The 14,666-nt window shown below is 47.9% G+C and overlaps 1 protein-coding gene across 2 annotated transcripts in view; it reads left to right on the top strand.

Moving 5' to 3' along the window:
* Positions 1–14,666, top strand: part of cv-2 (crossveinless 2) — a 249,887-nt gene that overhangs the window by 149,820 nt on the left and 85,401 nt on the right. For both annotated transcript variants that reach the window (XM_065430950.2, XM_065430949.2), the window contains one exon: positions 486–579. In XM_065430950.2, the coding sequence (XP_065287022.1) occupies positions 486–579 (94 nt within the window). The remainder of the gene's footprint in view (positions 1–485; positions 580–14,666) is intronic.

The following is a 14,666-nucleotide window of genomic DNA, read 5'->3' as shown; positions in this document are numbered from 1 at the left end:
GCGCGCGCTGGAGGAAGTGATTTATCGGCCCTTCAAGCGATGGTTGCACAAAATGGCATGTACGAATCGGGTTGCCGCTCGGTATACCTCTGTGGTCATGGTTCGGCTTTTACATTAAGCCAATCCACATAGCGACGCGCCCGGCCTCACAATGTACACCTGCGCACGGGCTCTGTATCACCCGGAAACCTTTAGCTATCGCCCGGTCTGCAGGCCGGGCTCCGGGACACCAGTCTTCTTTCTCTTGGAATCGGGACACGCCCAGATCGAAGTAGCGTGCTGTCACACGAGCGAACTGCACTCACAGACATATTTCAGACTGACAGTGATGCGCAGTGAAAAGAGTGTGGCGCTGATGTTTTACAAACCGCATTTTTGACGAGTGGCATAAACATGCCCGCAAATTACCATGTCCTATGACCCTTGTTTCCAGGACTTGCCGTTAAGCGCACTTTCTATATTCTCTGTATCTGCTCTATTTTCAGTCCGGTGTCATAACTGAGTCAAGAATCTACTGCCATGTGAATTGCAAAAATCCTCGGAATCCCCCGGAAGGACAATGTTGCCCTTACTGCGAAGGTGAGTAATCTTTCCTCTCTCTAGATTTTTCCTCTCTCGAGCGTTTTTCCTCTCTCTAGATTCGGAGTGTCACAGAATGGGCATGCCATGTTTGCCTGACAACGGAATTGACAGGCATCTGCGTGTTGGGAGACCCCTGCCGACTGTTAAGTTTACTTCAGCTAGAATTGACTAGGACGCGACTAAAAACGCCTATACGGCAGGTATATTGCAAGTAATGGTAAAATTTCCTATACGCCTAGTGCATTGCCCTGATAACCACCTAGCGGGCGCTTCCAACAGTACGCGCGGGAGCAGTAGCAGACGACAACCCTTTGCAGCAAGGATGGCTGAAGTTCGCGGCTGCGATTTCTCCTTTGTTCGGGCGCCAGACTGCTTCTTCTGCTCTGACAGCTGTAGGGAAGACGCTGACCTCTGTGGGAGCTGGTATGAACACGATGTTACCTGTGCTTGGTACAGCATGGTCCACATACGTGCCAGGTGCGTCCCGCAGACAAACGCCATGAACCCCATTTACATGAAGTGGAGCTCATGTTAACTAGCCGATTCTTTGTTTTGTTGAGTAATGCGATGTCTCGATCGTTCTTTTTTTAATTCTACCCTTGCCGTAATGCGGCTTCTGTACCTCAATAATAAGCACCCGTCGTTAGGAGGAAGCTTTAGCTCGGGTGCTCCTATCTAAATACATGTAAAAGGAGAATTCGTTTTTCTCGGCAACCACTGCACCAAATTTGACGGGGTTTGCTGCATTTAAAAGAAAACCTTAAAATCTAGTGACTGTTGGTTTCGAATTTTTGAATTAGGTCGTCAATGTTTTATTGAAAATTGACAAAAATTGAAAATTTTCAAAAAACGAGACTATGACGTTTACAACTCTGTAACTCAACCATTAAAAATGATAATACAATTCTGTGAATTGAATCTAATAGTACATCTAAAGCGGACAAAATTGATATGTTACACATGAATATAAAAAAACTTAATCATAGGGAAATACAACTTTTGCAAAACCGTTGTAACCAACGTAACAAATTCACGTAAGATGTAAAATGACATATTGCATTTGTCCGCTTTGAATGATCTAATGGATGCCGTTTACAGAACTGCGATATCAGTTCTTGATGCAGAGCTATGAATTTGTAAACTTCGTGATTCTATTTTTTTCGAACGGTCAAATATTTGAAAATCGTTTTAAGAAAATTCAAGCCCTAAATCGAAATTCCGCTTCCAACAGTCACTAGAATTTAACTTTCTCTTTCAAATGCAACAAATTTCATCAAAATCTGTCAAGGGGTTATCTCAGAAAAACGTTTTTGCGTTTTTCCGCAAAAGGCCGCGTCGGATTTGGGCCCGAGCTAAAGCTTCCTCTTAGTGCAGACTTTTAGCAAAGAGATCCGCACGGGTGCTGCATATGCCGTTGTGATTTTTCTGCCGATGAATACATGTGAAATTGCCGAATAAGTGCAGTCAAAGTCGTCTAAAGAAGAGTAATTGCGAATTTATTGATGAAAACGCGTACACTAGTCAACGAAGACACCAAACGCACGAACTAATAAAAGCGCGTGTTAGCGCTGTACCACCGATGCAATGCTGCTGCATACCCCGATGAACTGCCGTTCCCGCTGCATTTTTTGCAGTTTCATATTCCGCAAGGGAGCTGCTTGGCAACGTACAAAGCTTAAGTCTGACTAACTTTTCAGTACTTCCTTTTTTTAATGTTAGTAGAGGAGGGGCGACATGAGATACATAAAGGCAGCGCCAGCCAAAGTAGATGAGCGCTGACAGTAAGGCTAGGTTTAGTCCTCTGTGGCGTAAGAATGATAACAAAGAATTCAGTTGAGTACAAAATTCACATGCAAGAAGGGACTACGTTGTGAAACAAACAAATCACTCGGCGTTTTAAGTCTGCTCAGACAGCATCGAGGTGTGATGACTTCCCAAACGTGACGCGAATTTTTCAGCGAAAGATGGAACAAAAATACCATATGCAGCAACTATTAGCAATTCTCGCCCCCTGAACTACCTATTTTCTAAACACATTTCCCAAAAAACACAATATATAAGATGCCTTCGGGCGAAAAGAAAAAAAAGCTGTTAAAGAAGCACTTGCTTGGTATCATTCCGATAAGACCCAGCGTGATTTATACCCTTTACAAACGAGGCAGGGTGAAGACCTCGCAGCTCAAAAGAATCAACAAGAGTTATGCATGAAACAACTAGTAACAGTTAAACATGTGTGAAGCCACGCATAAGATAGATGTAAAAACATGATGTAAAAATGCGTAAAACGCAAACGCTAGGCGCAATCTTCGAGATTTCGGCCCACTTAAAGAACCTATTATAGTGGTCTTTCACTACTGCTGCGATTATTGCTTCTACACATAATTTATTATCTATTTCTACTGCAAGACTTCCCGTACTCACATGGGAAACGGGTACAAGTATCTCTCTCTGAAGTCTTTGAGGGTCAATGCCGTAAACATAGGGTGCCGCGAACAAGTCCCGAATGGTCGACACCGTACATTTACGGCGCCGCCTGCATGTTTGAAGAACGTGCCAATTTTTCAACTCTTTGTAGCCCAGCAAGTGCTGCCACCCTGTGTGGATAAAAGAAATGTTTTTTTTCCTTCTTCTTCGTAGTCTCTTGGTTTTCATTCCACGGCTGTTTCACGCTGGCGTTTCAGCGACCACTCGCGCATCCGCACGTGCGAGGGCGCGCGGCGCGGTGAGTTTTGGTTTTGTCTCGCGGGCTGTTTCCATTCGTTCCGCTCGTAAAAACTTATGTCTACCTGCTTTCCAATCTCTCAAAGGGCCACCGCTAGATGCTCGCTCGCCTGCTGCTCACAGGGATACGATTAGATCTGTTCACAGGCAGGGCGCCGCGTATACACAAACGACGCTGCCATGCCTGCGTTGCCTTTCTCTTTTTTTTTTCTTTCTCGAGACTCGGCTCGCGAAAAATACTGATTGCCCCCTTGTTGGCGACGGAACGAAGGATTGCTGCGAGTTTGTGACTCCTTCGGTTTTTCCTACGGGCGCACAACCACCGAGTTTTCTTGCGCGCACTCACACACGCGGTTCGATTACGATACGTACGGGCGTGCGCGCTGGTTTTTCTGCTGCAAGCGAGTCGAGCGGCGATTCCCCCGTTGCGGACTGCTATACAGTGGCGAATCAGAATGTATCTGTTTCAGTGCATCTACTTCTTTATTCTTATTAAAAGTATTTGTGGAAGCCATTTGTATTCATGAGTAAATAGTGCATGCTTACCTACGCAAAATGTATCGTCACTTTGTGGTCACTCTAAAAAAATCGTGAAGTATTTTTTAGAAGTAGGTCAGGCTGAAAATTTCAAATCTGCAATAAAGAAATTCTACCCTGTGGGGCCGCATTTGGCGAAAAAAAAAATTTCCCTCAAAGGGTTAAAGTGCCTCCACGCGGTTCTGTGAGAAATTATTAGTACCAGCTGACCTGTGAGGTGAGCTGGTACTAATTACTAATTACCGACTAATTACAAAATTACTGACGATGTCCCGCTGAAAATACACTGACTGTCAAACCCTTGTGGGCAGCTGGCGTTCTTTGCTCGCCACCTGCACCGTCGCCGCACGAGGACTACACTGAAACGAGGTCTTCCAGGCTTATCCTGTGATGCGCACAAAAGCCATCACATCAAAACGACCGCGCAACGCGAAAGTATCAGTCTAGCCACAGTGTGGTACACGACCGTACACAAACGGTGGCCGTGAGAGGCGATGGCGAAGCATGCAGCTGTTTGCCCAGGGCATCGTTCTTCAGATGTGCAGCGCCTTGACGTACGTCGAGACAGTAGAGAGGCAGAGCAGAGCCCGGAACATTGTCTACAACTCGACGACGTACGGCGTTCAGAGTGCAGCGGCATGGAGTTCCACTCCGCCCCGCTGCGCAGTCGGTGCCTGAGAGTCGCGGATGGCTTTGCTGACGCAAATGAATTTGGAGCCCGCAGCATTAAAGAATAAGATCGCAGTCGACAGAAGCTTCTAATAAAAATTGGAGCACAAACGGTAGCACTTTCCCACAATATTCGAGCAGCGCCTGCCTTGCAAGGTTCGTCTCGATAGGCGGTGTCCATCATGACCCCTTAACTAATAGACGGACAAATTTGCGAAACGCTCTGAGGCCACTAGACGTGTGGCTCTAGGTGACTCGGACGAACGGGTCTTTATGAGCGCCCCGGCGCTTCGACGTTCCAGCAAGTGAGTACGAGAGCCTTTTCGCTATCAGTGGTTCGAACCCGGTTCTTGGGGGGACGCACCTTCTCTACACCTTCATGCAAGAGAGCCTGTCGAGTTCGCGCAGCACATAAGGTTCGTCCACTCTTCTAAACACGCTCTTAGAAGAATGCCGGCGCGTTTAAAAGCAGGCGCCCTTCTACTGAGCATCGACGCATGTGACCAACACTACGTGACCTGCGAGCAGAGCGAACGCCTAGCGGCGCCGTCCAGCGCGGCGATCGCGTTTCTCCCCCAGATATCCGCTGCGGCGAAGTGTTTCCAGGGCCCGTGGCTTCCCCGGGAAGCAGTCAACAACCGAGGTATTTAGACTGGGCCGCGACGCGGCTAAGCCTCGAGCTGACCGCTGCCTGCCGCCGCGATACCAGAGCTGACGGACGCCCGCGGCGCTGGCGACGCCGTCGTCGTGGCGATGGCACGCCGGCCGACGCCGCTCGCAGCCACTCGGCCACATACATCACGGCCAGGCTGCGCGCCGCGCACGCGGCCCGACGAGTGGCGCCCAGAGGCAGCACGACCGGCCGGTGCGGCGCGCTGCTGGCGCGGCGGCGATGTTGACCGCGCCGCGTCGGGGTTATCGGGCTGGATTTATTGGGCGAAGCCGCCGCTTCCATCAGTCCAGTGTGGGCTCCTCGCGAAGGTCGTGCGGCACGTGTCTCGAGGGACTTTCTTTTAAGTCGCGGTGCGGGGGATTAGAGATAAAAACGGAGATGCCACGTGCGAGGAGAAGAGCGCATACCTGTTTGTACGCTGCCCCTCCTCCGACGCAGTGCGGAGGGGGTTCCGCAATTTGAACCCTTAAAGCGCTCGCCCGTACGCGAGTGGATATTTGCAAGACACTTGCTCCGCATTGTGCGGCGTCGTGCGTCAGTTTGTCGCGGCGGATGACAGGAACAACTGCGCTTAAATTTCAACGCCGGCTGCGCACTCGAGCTTAATATTGCCAAGTTTTTCTCGCATTTGTTTTTCTCTTTCAATGTAGTGTCTCGGCTGATTTTGATGCGCATGGGATGTTCGGCAATTTTATGCATCAGCCGCCGTCTGTAATGACAACAAAGTGGCTAACTAATTATTTATCACAAAGAACAAGAAAGGGAACCGAGGGGCCCGATTTTTTTTTTTTTAGTCACAGCCATATGAAGCCAACAGATAATGATGCCAGGGAAAGCTTAGGGAAAGTAATTTGTAGTTTTAATTGCAGTGCACAAGGGATAAGGTAAAGGAACATGAAAGTGGACGAAGTTAACAACGCGCCGGCGGCCGGAGACGAAGCCTCCGCATTACGTGCCGCATGCCGCCATGGCCATGGGTGGTGCTGGCTAACACTTCCCGGGTTAGGTCTCGTACGCATGCATAAGTGCCAAAAAAATGTGAACGTGGCAACAGCCTCCGATGTAGTCTGACGCACGCGTAATGCGCAGGTCGTGCGTCCGGCTCCCACAGGCGGCAAGTTCTTTTTCTTCCTCTTTCATTTTCTTTTAGCTTGTAATTTCTAAACTTCAATTGAAACTACAAATAACTTCCCCTATGCCTTCCTTGGCTTCATTATCTGTTGGCTTCATATGGTTATCATCACGAAGAATGCCATTGAACTTGCTATTTTCATAAAAAGCTGAAAATATTCAGCCACTTCTTCACACTACGCACCATGCGATAAAACGTTCAAGTGAACGTCAACTGCCTTCAGAAGATCCGCGCGATCTGGCGCAGCGCTCCCTTCCGATGTCATCTGTAGCATTCCACTCGCCTCCGACCTTCGGCTCGTGTTTGACAACCTCTGAATAGATTACGAGGTGCTCGAGATTCCCCTTCTGACATTCCTAAACACCTTCAGACTCGCCCCCACACTACGTCACATGAGTTCGCCCTACCTGCATTGTGTTCGGCGCGGCCAAATTTCCACACCACTAGCCGGCCTACCTCGCACAACAGCCGTCATCAGCATAGATAGATAGATAGATAAACTTTATTAAAATAATAATCAGAAAAACCGCTAATGGTCGGGGCCCTTAGTCTAGGGCTCCGCTGGCTCTTGCCATCTTCTCAGCTCTCTTTATCAGCTTGAGCGGGTCGTCGAGGGCCGAGATGGACAGCAGTGCCTCCCGTTGCTCCCTCGTGGTCTTCGTGTCTGGGTGCTCTATGTTGTGTAGTGTGTACTCCCACGTAATGTGGTATAGGGTTGGTGTGGCCCCACACCATGGGCATTCGTCCTTGTAGGCTGTGGGGTGTATCCTATGTAATATGTGTAAGTTCGTGTAAGTGCCTGTCTGGAGCCTTTCAGCATGCGGAACTCGTACATGCCACAAGCTGCTCTTACCTTTGTCACGGGGCCATTCTCAGTTAATGTGCTGTGCAGAGAGAAATCAAGGAGAGGAAAGGCAGGGAGGTCAATGAGACGAGTGTCCAGTTTGCTACCTTACACTGGCGGCAAGAGAAAGGGGGAGAGGGAGAGCAGTTAGTGCACGTGGGAAGATGCACAGGGGCACTATAAGCGGACTCTCAAACCGGTGCACCTCAAGTACTGCAATAGTGCACTAATCGTTTTTTTTGTCCCGTGGAAAGGCTTCCAGCATGCGATGTACCGTCACCAAACAACGAAAATTTTGAAAGTGGGCTTCTCCCCAAAAGGTATCCTATTGTGGAGAAGCCAGCTTTGACAGGGATTTTTGACTGGGTAAGAACTCGTGCACGTCCGCCCATGCGTGCTCACTGCGTCATGCTATACCTTTAACATGTGGCACAACAAGAACACACGAAAGTGACACCCACTAAGGACAAAACACTACAACTCCTAGTGCAACAGATGCAAAGCATCCAAAACTTCCAAGAACAACTATACGCTGATTTACAGGGACTTAAAGGATACGTGGAAGAAACGCTAGCCCGACAAAGACCACTGCGTAAAAGAGCGAATAGCAACCCCAGCGCACCGTCGGCTAGAAAAGCCAAGAATGGCATAATCTCGGACTCGACGGACGTCGAAAGCGTGATCAACAATGGCCAGTAAAACACCCAGAATCGAAGACACCGCTGAGATATGGCATTGGAACTGCCGCTCTTTCCAAAGAAGAGCGGCAGCGCTACAGACTTTCATCGATTCGGCCATCAGCAAACCTGATATTATATGCCTCCAAGAAGTAGGAAAGGGTACAGTCAAGCTAAGGGATTACTACACAGTTACGAATCAGCAGTACCCGCGGGTTGCTACATTAGTGCATAAAGGAATAGCGGTGAGCTCACACTATGTCGCTCAATGCGCAACCGAGCACCAAATCATTGAAATACACACATCGAAGAAAGGGAGAGCAAAGACCTTTATTTGTAACGTATACAGTCCTCCCAAAGAACGTCGACCGGACTTTGCGGCAATTATAGAATACGCATTAGGCCACCTGAAAGGAAAAGACAAATTTGTACTCCTAGGCGACTTCAACGCTCCCCACACCCATTGGGGATACCGACGAGATACCCCCAAAGGCAGAAGCCTGGTAGAAATTACAGAGAAATATGATCTAGAACTAGTAACTCTCCCACTAACACCCACTAGATTAGGAAATAGCGTGTGCGGGGACACCTACCCCGACCTAACCTTCATGCTAAACATAGCGGATGGGCAATGGAGAAATTTAGACGAAAATCTGGGAAGTGACCACTATATTATTAGTTATTCAATGACCACACCCCGGCTCAAACTTCCACCAAAGCAGGCTAGAATCACAAACTGGACGGCATACAGAAAATATCCAATGTCCACAACACCCCCCAACACAACTGAGGACTGGGCAAAGGAACTCAAAGTCGCACACGAAGCCACAACACGAAACATATCCATTAACGCGAAAACACCTGCAGTAGACCCACATCTGCTGCACCTGTGGGAGGGCCGGCGTAGCTTAACCAAGCGCTGGAAAACTCAAAGACTGAACAGAAAACTTAGGGCAAGAATAGCAACGCTAACAGAACAAGCAAATGAGTATGCCAGAGAGCTGCAAGCGGAAAATTGGCTCCAATTTTGTGATTCACTGAGAGGGACGCTATCCACCGCTAAGACATGGGCTATCTTACGTAGCATGATAGACCCGGACTCTACAAAGACGGCAACAGCGAGAACGATACGCACCCTAGTAGGTGAATACAAAGGTGACACCGATAAACTGATCCAAGCGCTCAGGGAGAAATACATTAACACAGGGGGCGATAGTGTCGAATCTCTCAGCTACAAAGGGCTGGCAAACAAACCTCTAGATGAGCCCGTTACGGTTGCCGAATTGTATGCAGCGGCGCAGGACATCAGACGAAACACAGCACCCGGAGCGGACGGCATCACCAATGCAATGCTGCGCAACCTCAGCAATGAGCAACTCGGACGACTAGTCGACTACTTCAACAAGGGCATATGGGAAACTGGTACCATTCCACAGCAGTGGAAGGAAGCCACCATAGTCCTAATCCCTAAACCGGGAAAACAGAAAACTATTCAGAACTTGAGACCAATATCACTAACGTCATGTCTCGGGAAGCTGTTTGAAAAAGTGATACTCACCAGGTTAACTGATTATATCGAAAGTCACAACCTCCTATCGGTGTACATGTATGGTTTCCGCAAACATCTGTCAACACAGGATGTTTTCCTTAGGCTAAGAGACGAAGTAATAAACAACGTGGCGACTGGTGAAGAAAACATAGTGGTGGCGTTGGACCTAAAGAGCGCATTCGACACTATGTCGCATAAGCTCATCATGGAGGAACTAGAAAAAATGGGATGCGGCAAGAGAATTTTTGACTACGTGAAATCCTTCTTAACTGGTAGGACTGCCACGATAGGTTTAGAAGATATGCGATCACCCAAGCTCAATCTCCCCAACAAAGGAACTCCACAGGGAGCTATACTCTCACCATTATTGTTTAACATTGGCATGAACAATTTGGCAAGAAGGTTGCATCAAATCCAAGATCTCAAATTCGCGCTCTATGCGGATGATATCACTTTATGGATGCACAAGGGATCGTTAGGCCACAAAGAAAGCACCCTACAAGAAGCCATCAACACCGTTCAAAACTTCGTGGCAGAACACGGCATGGCCTGTGCACCAGAAAAGTCGGAATGGGTCAGAGTCCATGGACGAAATTACCGTAACAGGCCAAACCTACACCTCCAACTAGAGAACCGAATGCTTCCAGAAAAGACCAAGGTTCGTGTGTTGGGCCTCTGGATCCAAAGCAACAGGCGAGTGGATCACACTATCGCGACCCTGAAAGCGACAACGAAGCAAATAGCAAGACTAATAGGACGAATCACAAAGAAAGGGAGAGGCCTATACGAAAACGAAACGATACGACTCGTTCAAGCTTTTGTCATCAGCCGGATAACATATGCTCTTCCCTATCAGAACTTAAATCGCACAGAAATCAAGATGGTGGACCAGATCATACGGTGCGCGTACAAGGTGGCGCTAGGATTACCGGTGAACACCGCAAATGAAAGACTACACGACACAGGAGTTTACAACACCTTTGAAGAGCTCAAGGCAGCGGTTATGATAAATCAGACAGAGCGCCTGTGTCTCACACAAGCCGGACAACAACTACTGACTGAACTAAGATATTCGGTGAAACCGCAATATTGCAGTGACCAAATCCATCAGATACCAGGCCCCATCAGGAAGCAAATACAAGCCACACCGATACCAAAGAACATGAATCCCGAATACCACAAAGGCCGAAGACAAGCCAGAGCCAAGCAACTCATCAAAAGCCTTGGAAATAATCAAGAAGTGCAATACACGGACGCCGCTCGGACTGCTAGAGGACACGTCATTGTAGCAGTTCGCAACACCCAGCGGAAAAGAGCCGAAATAACGGCCTCAATAAATACAACATGCACAGCCACTGCTGAAGCTTCAGCAATCGCGATGGCAATCAAACACAGCGACAGCACCGGGCACTCGGCACTGGTTATCTCCGACTCTCAAGCAGCATGCAGAATGTACGTGCAAGGCAGATTGCCACGAATCGCGCTGAGAATTTTAGGCGACGCGCTCCACGAAGAGCATTCAATCATATGGTGTCCAGGACACGAGGACATCCCAGGCAATGAGAGGGCACACTCCCTAGCTCGAGAACTCACAAACCGAGCGGGGAACCACAGCCCTTTCCAAGACTGTCCACTTACAGCCCGAGACATCCTCGAACACCAACGTCGCACGAGAGAGCGCCTTGCCCCCCCGCATCGGCAACTGGGGGTACAAGAAGCCCGCGCATACAGACGAATACAGACGCACACCTATCCCCACTTGGGAAGAGCACACCACATAAATCCCACACTACATGCCAGCGCTTGTCCATGGTGCGGTGCATGGCCGTCGCTGCCACATGTGACGTGGGAATGTACAGAAAGACCACGAGAAGCGAACTCGCCTGAGATGCTTGCCTACAATAGGGAGCCGTGGGAGATCCTCCTCGCCCGGCCGGGGCTGGGGGCCCAAAGGGGCCTCTTGGACCAGGCGGAGAGAGTAGCCAGGATCACTGGTGTCCTGGAATAGGGACCCACCCAACCGCTTCCCTCCCACCCTACCCTTTTCCTTACTCCCCTCTTCCCTCTCAATAATTAATAAAGTTTTTCCACCGCCACCACCACAGACGACAGAGCGAATCAGGGCCCGCGTTCACACACACACAAAAAAAATGTTTTACTCTAGAACTGTTTGTAAGAGCAAATTCCAACCAATCCTTATGCTGGACATGCTATTAACAAAGGCGGCCGGATCGTGGCAAAGATATAACTTACGAAATAGAACCTTTGTGAATTCTGCGCCAAGTGTATGGATTGTGATGTTCATCTTTGTGAAGCCTGGCCCACATGGAGCGAACTTTCTCGATGAAATTCGCGCGTCCAAATAATCTATCTTGACGAGCCGCCGTGTCTGCGTCCCATCACCCCGCGTGCGACGATTTCATCAGCGCGCTGTGCCGCTGTCATTGTTGTCAGGTGTGAGGCAGTACTGTCACGGTTTTGGATAATAATCTGAAGTGTGCACCTGTTGTACTAGAAAAAAATAGTTCTGTCAGTTGATTAGGGTCGTAATACTGCGCTTAAACAATATTCCGCGTTTATTTCACGACATATTTATGCTCGAGGATTCGGCACACCAGAGAGACACAAAGGTTTTCCTGTAACACTAGCGGCACAGCAGTTTCTGCTTCCTGTGCAGATTAGCAAATTGCGCACGGGGTAATTAAATCGGTACCTGCGATCATTGTACTGTAGTAAAGGCCCGCTCTCAGCATTCTAATTTTGCGACAAATAAGCGATTATGAAGGAATGCAAGCGTGCGATGATCTACAAACTACAAAGTGGCTGTTCAAGGTATTATTTTGGCTTTGCCTGATAACATATAAATATCTAATACATAATTTTATCATTGTTTCTATATTACTCCCGTAAGGTTTCTGCGTAGTCATCAGCAGCAAAAGTAAGCTCTGCCATGTTGTACAGATAAGCTAGAGCTACCGCTGCCTTTCAGCACGCCTATACACAGGGGGTTTCACGTAACTTGTGCCAAGAATTTAAAGAAGTGGTTAGCCGCAGCTGAATGAAACCAACGTCATATGGTTTGCCTTCATGTTGCGCTCCTTGGAGTATTTTTTTAAATATTCCGCTTAATTAGTTAATTAATTAAAATGAATTGCACAACATTTTAAATGTTCACTTTAGGGTCAAATGCGTTTCGTTTCGTTGTAGAGGGGATTCAGAAACGACCGATTCAAATTTTTTTTGTGTGGCAACGTACATGCTGCGCTAATTTTTTTCGGCGTTTGAAGAAAACCCGCGAAATATGAAATAAAACCACCTGACTGCGCTCATGCGCTCACCCCGCACCATGTACGTTGTTACAAAAAAAATTGTATCGGTCATTTCTGAACCAATTTTACAGTGCAATGAAATGCACTTGACCCTAAAGTGAATATTAAAAATTTCACATAATTGATCATAGTTAATTAACCAATTAAGCGGAGTAAAAAAAATGCTCTAAAGAGTGCTACATGACGGCAAACCATATGTCGTTGGTTTGAATCAGCTGCGGTTGAGCACTTTCTTAATATCCTTGGTTCAAGTTACGCGAAACACCCTGTATATAGAGAGAGAAGAATTAAAAATCTAGTACGTGACCATCGAGAATCGAAGCCACACGTTTCATGTTATAAAGAGGGAGAGAGAAGAAAGTTCGATACGCATAAAGCCGGAGAGGTTGGTCGCACGCTTATGACCTTCTCCTCTACACTTGGGGAAAGGATGGGCAGAGTAATGTAGAGCAGGATGAGGAATGACGACGAAATACGGTGCTAAGCATTTGTTGTCCGATGCTGCACATGCGTAATGTCTTTGACCGAATCCACAAGAACAAATTTATGTAGGCCTTTAAACAGACACAATATATGTATGGTCGCGTACACACAAAAACGATGTCCATAAACTGTACAAGCCTGTACAAGGTTGTAACTTGAACATATGAAGCGTGCTGAATTACTCCGGAAACGCTCGAGCGAGAAAGAAATTTTCGTGGTATGGGTTCCGCATGTCTGCAACATATTCTAGCTTAGAACGAACTAATTATTCCTAAAGTAATAAGTAAAATGGAAAAAAATTCACGTAAATAGCCAGTCATGTTCTCAGCATTTACTGAGCCCAGGTTAGGTTCTCGATAATATGAACAACTAAAAATACTTGCATTTGAGTTAACAGGTTGTTAACAGGTTAACATTTGGTAACAGGTTAACATTGTTGTTAAAATGACAAGTACGAGGGATATTAATGCTACTGTACACATGCACAACTTTACATTTCTTAATACTCTGCTGCATTATAGCCAAATATGTGTATTGCTTCTCTCTCTCTCTCTCTCTCTCTCTCTCTCTCTCTCTCTCTCTCTCTCTCTCTCTCTCTCTTCTCTGCTTTTTTGCAGCCAGCAGCAATTTGTATCACAGGACGACTCTGCAGCTAGGTATCAAAGGCGTGCTGTTACTAATAGTTTGTGTAACGTCTGTACAGCCGGCGGCAATTAGCCTTTTACGCCATTCAAAACTAAGATGTTGCTTGAGAACTATCGCCTCCGGACGTGCCACTCCGAACCCTGTCCAGAGTTTCTTAACTTGCCTGGAATGGTGTCGGAAACGTTCCGAATCAAAAGCAACGCAGAAACAGTTCCGCTAACCCAAATAAAACCAACGACAAAAGCACCGCATACGAGTCATAACCCATGTCGTCGGCCGCTCCCGAAGCGTAGCCAGCATACAGTGTATGCAGCGTGCAATGCACGGAAAGAGGGAGCGAAGAGGAAGAAGACAGGGAAAGGCAGGGAGGTCAGCTATTGCATATTAACCGACTGGCTACCCAGCGCTGGCGTAAAGGGGTAAAGGGAATTAAAGGTGACAGATAATAGTATATACACACTGGACGCGAGGCAGCAGCAGCACCAACGAAAATCGATTACCACAATGCGCAAGGGCGCGCACGGTATCAGGTCACTCACTTGCGCTTCAGTCTGTATATCGACGTCAATCCTGAGGGTGCGTTTTCCGAGTTTGTTTACATGCGTTTTGTAATTGTCGGAATACGCGGCGACTGGTTCGTGTAAACAAAGCAGGAACTCGGTCGTTCGCCCGTGCGGCGGCCGCCGACGCCCGTGCAGGGAACACGGTTTGTGGAAAAAGGGGAGGTCGTTGCCATCGCAGCTGGAGCTCCCTCGGCCTGTTGCAGCGCGGGCGATGCCCTTGAAGAATTGGCTCACTTTCCGGCCTGTTTGTGCAGGTTGTTGT

Source organism: Dermacentor albipictus, chromosome 1 (genome assembly GCF_038994185.2).
Source record: "Dermacentor albipictus isolate Rhodes 1998 colony chromosome 1, USDA_Dalb.pri_finalv2, whole genome shotgun sequence".
In the NCBI taxonomy this organism is placed as follows: Eukaryota; Metazoa; Arthropoda; class Arachnida; order Ixodida; family Ixodidae; genus Dermacentor; species Dermacentor albipictus.
Note: the sequence above shows the minus strand (reverse complement) of the source record. Positions and strands in the feature narration are given on the sequence as shown.